General features: G+C 35.3%; 1 protein-coding gene across 2 annotated transcripts in view; it reads right to left on the bottom strand.

Annotated features, from left to right (window-relative positions):
* Positions 1-1,573: 1,573 nt before the first annotated feature.
* lds (transcription termination factor lodestar) overlaps positions 1,574-15,707 on the bottom strand; it is a 58,695-nt gene continuing 44,561 nt past the window's right edge. Inside the window, exon 18 of one of the 2 annotated variants that reach the window (XM_069841931.1) lies at positions 1,574-2,219. In XM_069841931.1, coding sequence (XP_069698032.1) covers positions 2,060-2,219 — 160 coding nt within the window. In that variant the 3' untranslated portion in view covers positions 1,574-2,059. Of the gene's footprint in view, positions 2,220-10,326; positions 10,664-15,707 lie in introns of those variants that run through there. The other variant, XM_069841930.1, reaches the window with a different exon arrangement.

Below are 15,707 nucleotides of genomic sequence, written 5' to 3'. Positions count from 1 at the left end.
GGGAACATTTATCATACAAGTTTCTTTATTCTTAAGTACACCTTTGTGATGAGAAATGCTTCATAGTATATAGGAAGACAGAATAAAAAGAGAATCATGTTAATACGATTTTAAAACTTCAAAAGAACTGCAAAAAAAAAAAAAAAAAAAAAAAAAAAAAAAAAAAAAAAAAAAAAGAAGAAGCATCAATTAACATGTCATAAAACTTGAAATATGTCACTTTATAAAACTTTCACAAAATTAATGAACAATAACCTCTGGAGCAAGTGGAGCAGGATGGATTTCGTTCTGGATTTTGGATTTTCAATAGCGGACCACATCCAGACATTGACGCAGATCATGGAAAAAACGAAGCAACACAATCTATAATTGTATATAGCCTTTGTAGATTATACAAAAACTTTCGATTCTATAGAATATATCAGTGTTTTAAAGGCACTCAAGAATCGGGGTGTTCCAGTCGAATATATTAGACTACTTGGTGTGCTATACCAAAGAAACACAACAAAAGTGAAACTGCATACAGAAGGAATACCATTCAACATACAGTGAGGGGTGAGACAAGGAGATTCCTTGTCACCGAAGATCTTTAATTGTGTATTGGAAGAGGTCTTTCGCAAGTTACCTTGGGGTCGCAAGCACAGCATATCTGTCGACGGAAGAAAACTGACCAATCTATGCTTCACTGATGACGTGCTTCTGTTTGCCAGAGCCAGGAAACGATTGGAAGAGATGCTGAATGATTTGTGCGAAGAAAGCATGGCAGTAGGCCTAACAATGAACACCAGCAAAACCTAAGTATTGACTAACGACGTAGAAGGGCAGATTATCGTCAACAATGCGAACATCGAATTTGTGACGCAATACACTTACCTTGGCCAGACTGTATTATTTTAGAAAGCATGGATAAAGAAATCTAAAGACGAATAGCATCAGCTTGGAAAAAGTTTTGGAGTCTGTTCATCCTAATGGACAAGAGCTAGAAATTGCAGAACAAGAGGCAGATCTTCAATAGCTGCATTACACCTGTACTTCTGTATGGGGCGCAATCCTGGTCATTCACCAAGAAACACGCATTAAAATTAGGAATATGTCAAAGAAAAATGGAAAGGAAAATACTCAGAATAAGCCTGAAAGACAGAGTCAGAAACTAAGAAGCGGCATAGGAGACGAGGTCACACTAGCTAATAGGATGAAATGGCATTGGGGAGGACACATGGTAAGAATGCAAGCTACCAGATGGGCCCACACGGCGACACTGTGGGATCCAAGAACTGGCTGGAGAAATCGTGGACAATCGAAAACCAGATGGGGGGACGAGTTCAAGTTGCAGCTAGGACTGTGGACCAGAATAGGACGCCAAAGAACATGGTGGGAGGACACAGTCAACCAACTTTGAGTGGCAGCAACAACCAGTGCTAGTGTAATTGTGGACAATAAAACTATAAATGTAAATACAGACCATCAGGTCGGCTCTTCTGATGGTCAAGACTCGAGCCACCCCTGCCCAAGCAGGAGGCCTTGCTCCACTGGGGATCTACAGCTTATATTATTACTACTATTATTATTATTATTATTACTTGTTTGTGGTGTGTCATATAATATTTTGATCTATGTATTTTAAAGGTTACATGAACAATGGAGGTCACAGAAAGATTAAACAGAATGATAAAAATCGTCACAAAAATAATGCTGTCTACTGTGTGCGGGAACATTTATCATACAAGTTTTTTTTATTTTTAAGTATACCTTTGTGATGAGAAATGCTGCATAGTTCATAGGAAGACAGAATAAAAAAATAATAATTTTAATGTGATTTTAAAACTTCAAAAGAACTGCAAAAAAAAAAAAAAGCATCAATTAACACGTCATAAAACTTGAAATATGTTATTTTATAAAACTTGCACAAAATTAATGAATAATACTAGTTTGTGGTATCTAATGTAATACTTTCATGTTAACCTTTGGTTCTACTATAAATTATTATAGTAGCTCAGCAATCAGCAGTAGTAAGAACACTTATTTCAGGTATTATTTAGCTACTAATGCCTCCCTGCATTCATGTTGACTGATGAAAGTTGAAAAGGACTTTGAGGTCATCCAAGGACAATTTATTTCCACCTTGATGACGTACACCCGTTAGGACACTTGTTGCAATTGCCATTTTCTTTTGTTGTAGACTTTTAATTTGTTTTTCAATAGTCTCTTCACAGATGAACCTGTAATAAATAAGATAGTAATACAATTAAGATTGATATAATTACTGAACTGCCTTACGAAATTAAAAACTGAACATAATTGCTGGATGGGTGGGAAAACTGTATCAACTCCAAGTTTTCACAGCAACTTCTTACATTTAAACTCATTTACTTACTTATTTACTCATGGCTTTTAAGGAACCTGGAAGTTCATGGCCGCCCTCACATAAGCCAGCCATCGGTCCCTATCCTGAGCAAACTTAATCCAGTCCCTACCATCATATCCCACCTCCCACAAATCCATTTTAATATTATCCTCCCATCTACGTCTCGACCTTCCCAAAGGTCTTATTCCCTCAGGCCTCCCAACTAACACACTATATGCATTTCTGGATTTGCCCATACATGCTACATGCCCTGCCCATCTCAAACGTCTGGATTTAATGTTCCTAATTATGTCAGGTGAAGGATACAATGTATGCAGTTCTGCATTGTGTAACTTTCTCCATTCTCCTGTAACTTCATCCCTCTTAGCCCCAAATATTTTCCTAAGAACCTTATTCTCAAACACCCTTAATCTCTGTTCCTCTCTCAAAGTGACAGTTCAAGTTTCACAACCATACAGAACAACCGGTAATGTAACCGTTTTATAAATTCTAACTTTCAAATTTTTTGACAGCAGACTAGATGACAAAAGCTTCTCAACCGAATAATAATAGGCATTTCCCATATTTATTCTGCATTTAATTTCCTCCCGAGTGTCATTTATATTTGTTACTGTTGCTCCAAGATATTTGAATTTTTCCACCTTTCCGAAGGATATATCTACAATTTTTATAGTCCCATTTTGTACAATATTCTGGTCACGAGACATAATCATATACTTTGTCTTTTCGGGGTTTACTTCCAAACCTATCGCTTTACTTGCTTCAAGTAGAATTTCCGTGTTTTCCCTAATTGTTTGTGAATTTTCTCCTAATATATCCACGTCATCCACATAGACAAGAAGCTGATGTAACCTGTTTAATTCCAAACCCTTTCCTGACACATTCTAGAGCGAAGTTAAAAAGCATCAGATAGAAACTGGCCTATACAGTCTCTACTGTAAATTTCACTAAGACACATTTTAATTAATCGAACTAGTTTCTTGGGAATACCAAACTAAACTCATTTAGATTCTTAAATTAAATTAAAATTTGACTTTCAGATATTTTTAAGAAAGGTTAACAATACTCTAGCAAACATTATAAGAGGATCACGAAGTAAAAATAAACAAATGAGGATTTTGGGGAACTATTTGTACTTTAAAATCATTTTTCTCTAAAACAATTTTTTATGGAGTTAACACACTTTTCCCACCCATTCGCCAATTATTACACTGGTCAGAAAAAGTTTTACATAATATCATAATATTGACTTTTGGTCACATTTAGTAAATAATGTATTTTCTTGTCTTCGTATGATCTTTGAAACACATTATGTTTATCTGTCGAAGTGCTAATTCATTCACTATTAGGTAGAGATAAAAGACAGATGCAAGGGTTAGGCCAAGGAGTGAAGTTGAGATTCCTGCTTTTTCGTGTTGTTTACATTAAGGCAATGCCAAGGCATTCACTTAAGTAGCAGACTGAGTCTGAATAGTAACTTTAATGCAACAAGGACATGTGACAAATCGAAGTAGCTCATGTGGTATGCTGCAATCAAAGTGATATTTCCCATGTATGGCAAAAGTTTCCGTAAACAATGCTATAGCTAATAGGCCTAGGATAGCTTGGCCATGCAGAACAATTACACAAGACTGATACATTTGTATTTCCACTCGGAGAAACACTCCTGTCACTGCAACCACCTTACAGAGAAAGTAGTCCACATCCAGGAGAATATGAATGCAAGATAAGTATAAGCACAACGTTCTTGAACACATTGTTCGTGGATTTAGAGCTTCCAATGGAGCAGATTTAACTTTTCTGGATGATAACGCTCATGCTCACTGTGCCAACTTTGTGAACAGGTGCTTGGAAAAACATGATATTCAAAGGATGACCTGGCCAGAATCGTCTCTCAAATGAATTGCATGGAACATGCATGGAGATTGCTGAAAAGAGCAACTGCTAACTGTTCCCTTACAACTTACAAAAAGCCAAGTCTGTACTTTTATCCATTTTCAATTTATCATGGAACACCTCAATTCCTGCAGCTTGGAAAAAAGCAATCATTGTACCAATTCACAAAAAAGGGAAACCTGCTCATGATATTAATAGTTATCGACCAATAGCACTATTAAGCATGATAGCAAAAACCATGGAGTCCATGATCTCCAACAGATTAAATTGGTATTTAGAATCCCAAAATCTTTTATCACCAAGACAAGCCGGTTTTCGACAACTACACTCTACCAATGAACAAGTCATACGCCTCGGCCAAGAAATAAAAGACAGTTTTAACAAGAAAGAAGATACCTTGGCAATATTTATTGACTTTCAGTTAGCATATGACTCTGTTTGGAGAAATAAATTATTACTAAAACTCCAGAAATTAGGTATCTCCAGCAAATTGTTCAGATGGATATCAGAATTCCTTAGTCAAAGATTCATTGCCACTAAATTCAATAACTCACTTTCTAGTTACAGACAAACATATCGAGGTCTACCTCAGGGCGCTGTCCTCAGCACAACTTTATTCAATATTTATATAAATGACTTACCCTCCCTATTAGAGGAATCAAACATGAAAACAGCACTATTTGCAGATGATATAGTTTTGTGGACTTCCGCATCTTACAGACATAAAGACAAAATTCAAAATTCTGCTCTTAAAGCTTTAAATCAACTACATGAATGGAATACATCAAATTTGATGACACTCAATTTAAGCAAAAGTAACTACCAAATATTTTCACTTGGTAAAAAAGAAAGAGAATTCAATATCCAATACAATGGCCAACACCTTCCTAGGACTTATGAATCCAAATATCTTGGAGTTATTTTCGACAGTAAGTTAACATGGAGCAACCATTTGAAATATATTTCTGAAAAAGCTCGTAAAAGATTCTCCCTTCTAAAAAGACTAGCAGGAAAGAAATGGGGATGCTCTAGGAATACTGTGAACACTACGTACAAAATGTTTATACAGCCAGTGCTGACATACTGCGGAGAAATTTTAATTACTTCACCTTTCATAAACGAAATAGAATATATTCAAAAACAAGCTCTCAGACTCATTACTGATGGAATCAAAATAACGCCAATAGATTCTATGAGATTCCTCACTAATATTAACAGCATCAAAATGACAATACAAGAAAAAGCACTGATTTAATATGAAAAACTTATCAGATTACCAGGTAACAATTGGCATTCATACAGTCCTCTTTGTATATTGAAAACTCAAAAAATTTTCATATCCATTGTTCAAGAATTAAAACAGAAAATCAATATCCCGAATTTAAAAGAAAACTTACAAATTAAACCAAACCCTTTAACTCTATTAAATATAGAATATAATCTAAATTTAACAGAAGAAATACTGAAATCAGAAGTAAACACTGAAATGCTGAAACAATTGTCTTTAGAGACAATTAATAATAGATACCCTCCACAAAACTGGCTTCATTTATACACCGACGGATCCTTGATCTCCAGAGAACAAGGTGCCGGTACAGGTGTTACGTGCTGTCTCTTCTCACTTTATAGATCTCTTGGATATGGAACAACTAGTTTTGATGGTGAAATCGTTGTAATAAATGAATGTCTCAGGAATCTTCTATGCCACATCAATAAATTTAGGAATGCAGTTATATTGTCAGACTCCAAAGAGCTATTCTATCAATCGTCTCTAAACACACACCTTCATCTCAAACAGGAGAAATAACTAAAATGCTCTCTCAATTAATATCACTCAATAAAAGAATTGTATTCCAATGGATACCATCCCATTGTGGAATCCTGGGAAACGAGAATGCAGATGCTTTAGCAAAGAAGGGCAGCACTACTACTTACAGACCTGTTACTAAATCTTCGTATTATTCTGTGAAAAGATTTATTAAATCTACATACTTCGACTTCAACAAACAAAATTTGATAACTCAATCCCAAGGGAAAAAATGGAACTCTCTGCATCAAAAACCACAGTTAATTCCCGATTTACCACGAAAATCGTCTGTAGCTGCATTTAGATTGGCAACAGGCCAAGATTGTTTGGCCAAACACCTGCATAGAATTGGAATATATCAGTCCCCTAACTGCCCATTGTGCAACTCAAACCAAGAAATGGATTCGGAACACCTCAAAATCTGTGCTTCAGTGGCTAGTCATGATAATATCTTTGAAAAATATTGGAGTGCAAGAGGTCAAATGACTTTATTGGCATTAGAAAACAACAACAACAACAACTTACAAATGGCTTTTAAGGAACCCGAAGTTCATTGCTGCCCTCAATAAGCCTACCATCAGTCCCTATCATAAGCAAGATTAATCCAGTCTCTATCATCATATCCCACCTCCCTCAAGTTCATTTTTATATTATTCTCCCCAAAGGTCGTTTTCCCTCCAGCCTCCTAAGATAACTGTTCCCAAACACCAAAAACCCTACAAAAATGGAACAACTTAGACTTCAACAAACAAAATTTGATAACACAATCTCAAGGAAAAAAATGGAACTCTCTGCATCATAATCCACAGTTAATTCCCGATTTACCACGAAAATCGTCTATAGCTGTATTTAGATTGGCAACAGGCCATGATTGTTTGGCCAAACACCTGCATAGAATTGGAATATATCAATCCCCTAACTGCCCATTGTGCAACTCAAACCAAGAAATGGATTCGGAAGACCTCAAAATCTGTGCTTCAGTGGCTGACCATGATAATATCTTTGAAAAATATTGGAGTGCAAACACCTGGCATTAGAAAACAACAACAAAAATGGAACAATCTTCCACAAGATGTACTGGATAACCTTTTGTTGAGCATGCACCACTGCCTCCAAACCTGTCTCAGGATTCATGAAGGCCACACACATTACTGAAAATTAACATTATTTTGATTTAAGGAATCAGTGAGTTTTTCTTTTTATCCCCATCCTCCCCCCATTGAATCGTGTGTAATCTCCAAGATATTTGTTTGTTTGCGCTTTACATTATTATAGAATATAGAGCTTTATATCATATTTGGTCCAGAAATACAAAATGCTCTAATATGCAAAATTTTTTTGACCAGCATATTAAAAGAATGTGTCAATGCTGTGCATAATGAGCAACAGCAAATTAACACACAATACCGGAGAAAAACTAATTACTACAAGAGCACATACAATAGAACCATGTTTATCTTTTAGATTTTGAATATACAATGCATGAGCATTCCTTGCATGGAAAATGTTCCTATTAATGAAGATCTTTTAAACTCCACCAGGTTTTGAAATAGCATCATATATTATTCTTTGTGCTACAAAGGATCCTTGCAGCATGTTATCCACTATAATTTTTTTTATTTACAGAAAATCCACGTTCAAGTGAAGCATTTCCATGGAACAACATAATTCTCATTTTCAGAAAAGAAGCCAACTTTTCTGTTTTCAAATTTACTGTTGGAAAAACAGTGCAGAGCCAAAAGTCATCTAATCTTAGTCTCAACTCTTGCAGACAAAGTATTCACTACTTCTTTGAAACTATAACTGAACTCCCTTTGTATATGATTAGTTTCATTACCCGAGATCCACTGTTTTCAACAAAGGTATTTAAAACTATGGTTAGCTGTTTGCTGCTTACTAGTGGTTTCTTGACTGCACTAGGATCGAAATAACAAATTCCCTTAGTGAGTTTGTATGCCAGAGGTAACCACTCTAATAACTTCTTGCATAGAACAACCATTGCTCTTGGACAATCTGTACTAAAGTTTAGTACATCTCTATCACTTAAGTTCCACGAAGTGCTCTTCTAGCAGCATATCAACTTTAGATGCAGACAGAAAATTTTCTTTATTGTTTAAATTAATTTTGGGGATGTTTTCTGAAGGCTGCAATGACTCAGACTTAACAAACCTTGCCATTACATTTTTCATTATGTATGTATCCAATGCCTACCCACTTCACTTTACGTGATTCGGGTTCCGCGTATTGCGGATAGATGGCAGGACTGTGACCCATTTTCTAGTTGTACACCACTTCGGCAGGCCACACTGTACATGATGGTATATCTGTGGAGAGTTATGTCGTGTACTAGGGTGAGTGTATGTGTAAGTGTTCATGTAAGTGTAGTGTCTAGAATGAGTGATGATGAGGAAGGGAGAAGGAGAAACCCGGTGCAGGCACGTAGCCTACTCCTGTCGAATAGCACCAAGGGGTCTGCCAGGCTTAACGTCCCCATCCAACAGACAAATCACTGTCAACAGTGACATATGCCTTCTCTTCATATGCACTGTGGAGAAATTTGGGATTTAAGCCAGACACATTGGTGCACAATCTAGTGATTAGAAGTTGCGTACCGCCATCTCTCCTAGTCCCGAGCTAGAGATTTTACATGAAAATTTCTGACCCCGCCGGGAATCGAACCCGGGCCAGCAAGTCTGAAGGCAGATATGCTGCCACAGAGCTAACTTGGCAGACATTTTTCATTATTGTTAGGAGAGATTCATACAGGAGTGGTGCAAATGGAAGATCCATCTGAAACCGTTTTAAGAACAGTTCTACATTTCCAAGTGATAATAAAAATTACAATTTTGCCTTACGAAGTTTATCTTTAATTGAAGTCGACACTATTTTTAAGATGTTACAGTTTGGGATTTTTTTTTTGTCTCTTTTTGCTCTTTCCACATATGTCAACATTAGGTGGGACATCTATAGCACATGACTTTTGAATTTTCAAGCCATTTTTGAGCACAATAATTCAAAGGAAGTCTGTTTGAACCTGATAATGTGCATAATCAGCATGTTCTGCAGGAACAAAGCAAATCAAGAAATGAAGAGCATGAAGAAACTGTGTAATATCCCATTGGGATTCTTTTACTGTCAATTTATATTAAAATTGTGCATAGTATGCAAGCCACGAGATCCAATACTCACCAAAATAAGAACATCTCAAAAAGCATTTATAGGAATTCAAACATGAGTGATTGTATATCTAACTTTTGTTCTGTGCAGTTGAACTTACAAAGCTATTTCTGAGTTTGGAAACACTACTGGAAACAAACATACATTAGCTTCACCTTCATGTACAGAATGATAATGCATGACAGTATGCATGCACCATATGACCTCAGCTTTAGTTACATGCTCTGTTGAAAGATCATTTTGTAGACATGTAGTCTCTTTTAATGATGGGGTTTCATAGGGTGGTGAATAATCTTTAATGGAAGAAAACGCAGCAGTGGAGTTGTATGTGATAGCATTTGTTGTGGTAGCTGTGGTAGGTAGACTAGGGTAATATCTATTGAATTTGTTTTTTATAACTTTACTATTTTAATTTTCTTTTTAAAAAATTGTAAGTGATGAGAGCTGGCTGAACTTGACAACATTTGCCTCTTTCCTTTCATTTGACTTTTTAAAGACAGCTTCCCCATGTTGCTAAAAGAAAATGGTGTTTTACATATTACGCAGTAGGCTGAAAATTTGTCCCGAGGTATAGGTTTCAATCATGTTCTGAAAATGTCATTAAGCAGCCATGTATCATTAAACGACATTTTCCTTGGTTTTGGTGAAGACACTGTTAACTAAAAAAAAAAGTTCAACAAACATATTGTATAAAGCTTTAAATAGTCAAACCAAACCAAGCCAGTTTACATAATGATAAAGATTGATGATTATTTTACATTGTGTTATTCAATGCATATATTAATTCATTTTTTCCGTAAAAATCACATCTTTAACAATATGAAAGACAATCTTTCAGCTTTCCCAATAACGGAACTGCCTCATTGGACAAGCATAACTAACACACAGAGTGAAAACAAAACATCACAAAAGAGAAATGTAAAAATGGACAGGAAAGATAACAGTATACATATAATAGGCCTAAACATAGTAAACAAACAGATTAGACATTCAAACAACAGTTCTTTTTTAGGAAACAAAGTACAGGTGGTATTTTAAAATGGCAAGTGATCCTCTGATAGCAGTAAGGGAAACATCACGAATGAAGTCGTTGTTCAGCTGGAACTTCTTGCAGAAACTGACAAAGAGGCGAGGTATTGTGCCCCTAGCGCCAACCATTAGCCCAACTACTTCAATGGAGGTGAGGTGATATTTCTCCAAATAGAATGGAACTGTGGGCTCATAAACATTTTTCTGTGTGGACTTCAGCGGGCTGTTGTTCCTGTGCCTCGAGCCTGACTGTCAGGTCGATAATGTAGGAGGATGTAGAGCCTGGTGGAATGGCAAGCATATCAATTCGCCAACAGGATCCCTCTTGAGAGATGCCAAGGACTTCTTCGTGTACAGTGAGACCTTTCTTCCTCAATGCTTCGGCAATACTGTCAGTTTGTGAATGACAAAATGAACTATGATGTATACATTCAAATATTTAATGCAAATATGATTGCACTAAAATTAGAGATATGTAAGAGTCACTAACAATGCATATTATAACTTCCCTTTACCACTTAGTAGTGTAAACAGTCTAAAAATGAAAACGTAAGGAACATTATCATATATATATAGTTCACATATAACAACAAAACTTCATACATACCAGTACTTGTAAATCAAAATGTAGTTCACTTAACCTCACAGACATTATTTAAACTCTTGAACCGCCATTACAACTTTAATACCAATACTTTAGAAACTCAAATTCTTTGAACTCCAACCCAACAAACAACTTTCTTCTTACAATTTAAATCTTGTTCTGTATTCACAAAATTGCACATGGATGATATCACAGCCTTCTATCGTCTCTTTATCTAAAAAAAACTGAATGTTCATTGCATGAACATAGAATGATTAGAAAAGCTATGAATGCAATATGACTGATCAGGCTTGCCAACACGACAATATTTATAATCAACCAAAGATCTAAACATTAAAAATTCGGTAAAATTACTTTTGTTACAGTTACAGGCAAATATATCCATTTTATTTAGCAGAAGAATATATTTCCAGATTTTTTCCCGAATTCCCTCACTGTTTCTGGTTTTCCCATAAATTCTCCTAACATTTCCCAGTTTTCCATACGGATGGATATCACATATAAGAAATATAAGGAGAAATTACATTACTGATGTCTCAGAAATATAATTTCTTGAACATTAACGACTTTCTAAAGCTGTGAAGAAGTTCAAGAGAGGTTGGAATATCAAAATAGAAGCAACTTACCCATGTCACCTGTGCAGAAACAACTAATTACTTTGAGATACTATGCACTGCGATCTTTTCAAATCCTAATGGCAGATCATGCAGGAATTTCTAAAGCTACAGTAATTAGAACAATTTAACATAGTTTCTGTTGCAATTACAGCATTACGACCTCAATGCAACTATTTTCTTCAGCAGGAAGAACATGCTGAAATAATGCTTGGATTTTACCAAATAATACATTTCTCCCAAGTTCTAGGAGCTCCAGATTGTACTCACACTGAAATTTAGTCTCCTGGAAATAACAGAAGCGAGGTATATAGGAACAGAAACTAATATTTTCAATAAATACACGAACGCTTTGTGATTCTAATCTTCTAAACAGAGATATACCAGTAATTGTTCATTGATCAGGGTCTGATAGCACAATATCTAATAACAGTCACTAGATAGCAGAACTTAGAAGTCGAAATTGTGATAGAAAATCTGAAACAGTACAAGTCTCCAGGTATCGATCAAATTCCAGCAGAATTAATACAAGAGGGTGGAAGTGCATTATATAGCGAAATTTATAAACTTGTACTTGCTATTTGGGAAAAGGAAATTGTACCAGAACAATGCAAGGAGTCCATAATTGTACCTATTTTTAAAAAGGGAGACAAAACCAACTGTGGTAACTTTCAAGGAATATCACTTTTGTTGACGTCGTACAAAATTTTGTCCAATATCCTTTTGAGAAGATTAACTCCGTACGTAGATGAAATTATTGGGGATCATCAGTGCGGTTTTAGGCGTAATAGATTGACTATTGATCAGATTTTTTGTATTCGACAGATAATGGAGAAAAAATGGGAGTATAAGGGTACAGTGCATCAGTTATTCATAGACTTCAAAAAGGCATATGACTCGGTTAAGAGGGAAGTATTATATGATATTCTTATTGAATTTGGTATTCCCAAGAAACTAATTCGATTAATTAAAATGTGTCTCAGTGAAACATACAGCAGAGTCTGTAAAGGTCATTTTCTATCTGATGCTTTTCCAATTCACTGCGGGCTAAAGCAGGGAGATGCACTATCACCTTTACTTTTTAACTTCGCTTTAGAATATGCCATTAGGAAAGTTCAGGATAACAGGCAGGGTTTGGAATTGAACGGGTTACATCAGCTTCTTGTCTATGCAGATGACGTGAATATGTTAGGAGAAAATACACAAACGATTAGGGAAAACACGGAAATTTTACTTGAAGCAAGTAAAGCGATCGGTTTGGAAGTAAATCCCGAAAAGACAAAGTATATGATTATGTCTCATGACCAGAATATTGTACGAAATGGAAATATAAAAATTGGAGATTTATCCTTCAAAGAGGTGGAAAAATTCAAATATCTTGGAGCAACAGTAACAAATATAAATGACACTCGGGAGGAAATTAAATGCAGAATAAATATGGGAAATGTGTGTTATTATTCGGTTGAGAAGCACTTATCATTCAGTCTGCTGTCCAAAAATCTGAAAGTTAGAATTTATAAAACAGTTATATTACCGGTTGTTCTGTATGGTTGTGAAACTTGGACTCTCACTCTGAGAGAGGAACGTAGGTTAAGGGTGTTTGAGAATAAGGTGCTTAGGAAAATATTTGGGGCTAAGCGGGATGAAGTTACAGGAGAATGGAGAAAGTTACACAATGCAGAACTGCACGCATTGTATTCTTCATCTGACATAATTAGGAACATTAAATCCAGACGTTTGAGATGGGCAGGGCATGTAGCATGTATGAGCGAATCCAGAAATGCATATAGAGTGTTAGTTGGGAGACCGGAGGGAAAAAGACCTTTAGGGAGGCCGAGACGTGGATGGGAAGATAATATTAAAATGGATTTGAGGGAGGTGGGATATGATGATAGAGACTGGATTAATCTTGCACAGGATAGGGACCGATGGCGGGCTTATGTGAGGGCGGCAATGAACCTTCGGGTTCCTTAAAAGCCATTTGTAAGTAAGTAAGATAGCAGAACTTAAGAAGACTAAATAATGTGATTCTTAGAATAATGGATACTTGTAAAATGATACCTTTCAACACCTCATTTGCATCCACAGACAAGAACTCAAATAAGTTAGAACAGAGCCCACATACAGTGGAGTTCATCACAGCACACATATTTTGCAATGCATTTCAAGTTCTCATAACATTATTTTATTTGCTTCATACTTCTAGACATTATATTTGCATGACTATTAAATTCATTTGTTAATTGAATCCATGCATTTTCTCTTTTTCTTTAATAACAAATTGTTACTTTTCTTTTCTTCAACTGTTCCACGGTATGTACTTATGGCATCATCTAGAACAGCAGTATTCAATCTAGGGCATGCAGTGTTGTTTCAAGCGATACACTTCCGAATAAATACGTATGTGAAAATGTTGACATATTTATTTTATTATATTTGTTGATAATTATTGCAGTTTACATATTTTCTTTTAAAATATCAATTTGTTTTTCGTTGCTTCAATAATACTTTACATAATTCATTACTATTATTATTGCTTCAATAACTACTTTACCTATAATAATAATAATAATAATAATAATAATAATAATAATAATAATAATAATAATAATTTTTTCTGCATACAATGTCAATCATAGTCTCTTGTTAATTCTTATATAATTGGATTGCAATTTGGGGTACGAAGGTAAAAAATAAATATATAGGCCTATATATTTTGGGGGTATGTTAGCAAAAAAGATTGAATACCACTGATCTAGAATATTTTTATCGTACAAAGTATAAATATGGTTTCTTGCTTCTTGTTTTCCACTCTCCGTGCATACAAAAGTTTATGATGCAAATGCAACAGATAATGTGCAAAAGAAATACTATTGCCAACAATGGGTACATTTATAAAATAAATTCACTCACTGCCAGAAGATACCAAGAACACAGTTTCTAACACACTGTTACTTAACAAAAAGTCATGACAGAAATAGACCTACAGTACCATAAAAGCAAAATATTGATTTTCGTTTTTTAAGGAAGTCTGTTTTAAAGAAAATAGCTCTTTTAAGGTATACATATGATACGATTTGCCAATACACAACCTGTTTAAAATGAAATTCTGAAGTTATTCCAAGTATTTGTGATCGGTTTCTAATGGTCAAACTAGTGTGACACTAGCAGCAGTGCATTGCAGTCAATAGTAGGCCTATGCATCATTATTTCGATTGAAATTAATTGTAGAAATGGCATTATGTGTTGTAAATTTAATTACAGTACTTAAAAATGTGTTATGTATTAGCAAACATTTGTTAGTGTGTTTGCTAGTAGTAAATTTAGAGGCTATTATTATTATTATTATTATTATTAAAATAATGCTAACAGGATGTTAACTAACATCGTGTTAATAATTTAACATGCTGTTATTAAAGTTGTTTTCCACTAAAAGTTTTAAGCATTTAAAAACAGGAACTTCGAAACGAGGTTTCATTGTATGTACTTACTTACTGGCTTTTAAGGAACCCGGAGGTTCATTGCCGCCCTCACATAAGCCCGCCATTGGTCCCTATCCTGAGTAAGATTAATCCAGTCTCTACCATCATATCCTACCTCCCTCAAATCCATTTTAATATTATCTTCCCATCTACGTCTCGGCCTCCCCAAAGGTCTTTTGCCCTCCGGCCTCCCAACTAACACTCTATATGCATTTCTGGATTCGCCCATACGTGCTACATGTCCTGCCCATCTCAAACATCTGGATTTTATGGTCCTAATTATGTCAGGTGAAGTATACAATGCAGCTCTGTGTTGTGTAACTTTCTCCATTCTCCTGTAACTTCATCCCTCTTAGCCCCAAATATTTTCCTTTTTTTATAAATTCTAACTTTCAGATTTTTTGACATAAGACTAGATGACAAAAGCTTCTCAACCGAATAATAACAGGCATTTCCCATATTTATTCTGCATTTAATTTTCTCCCGAGTGTCATTTATGTTTGTTACTGTTGCTCTAAGATATTTGAATTTTTCCACCTCTTCGAAGGATAAATCTCCAATTTTTATAGTTCCATTTCGTACTATATTCTGGTCACGAGACATAATCATATACTTCGTCTTTTCGGGATTTACTTCCAACCCAATCGCTTTACTTGCTTCAATGTGTTCAATAAAATTTGTATCACAAAGATGCTACATAGAAATTTTGAATCATCTCAAACTAGACTAGAAT

The sequence above is a fragment of the Periplaneta americana genome, chromosome 12 (genome assembly GCF_040183065.1).
Source record: "Periplaneta americana isolate PAMFEO1 chromosome 12, P.americana_PAMFEO1_priV1, whole genome shotgun sequence".
NCBI lineage: Eukaryota > Metazoa > Arthropoda > Insecta > Blattodea > Blattidae > Periplaneta > Periplaneta americana.
Note: the sequence above shows the minus strand (reverse complement) of the source record. Positions and strands in the feature narration are given on the sequence as shown.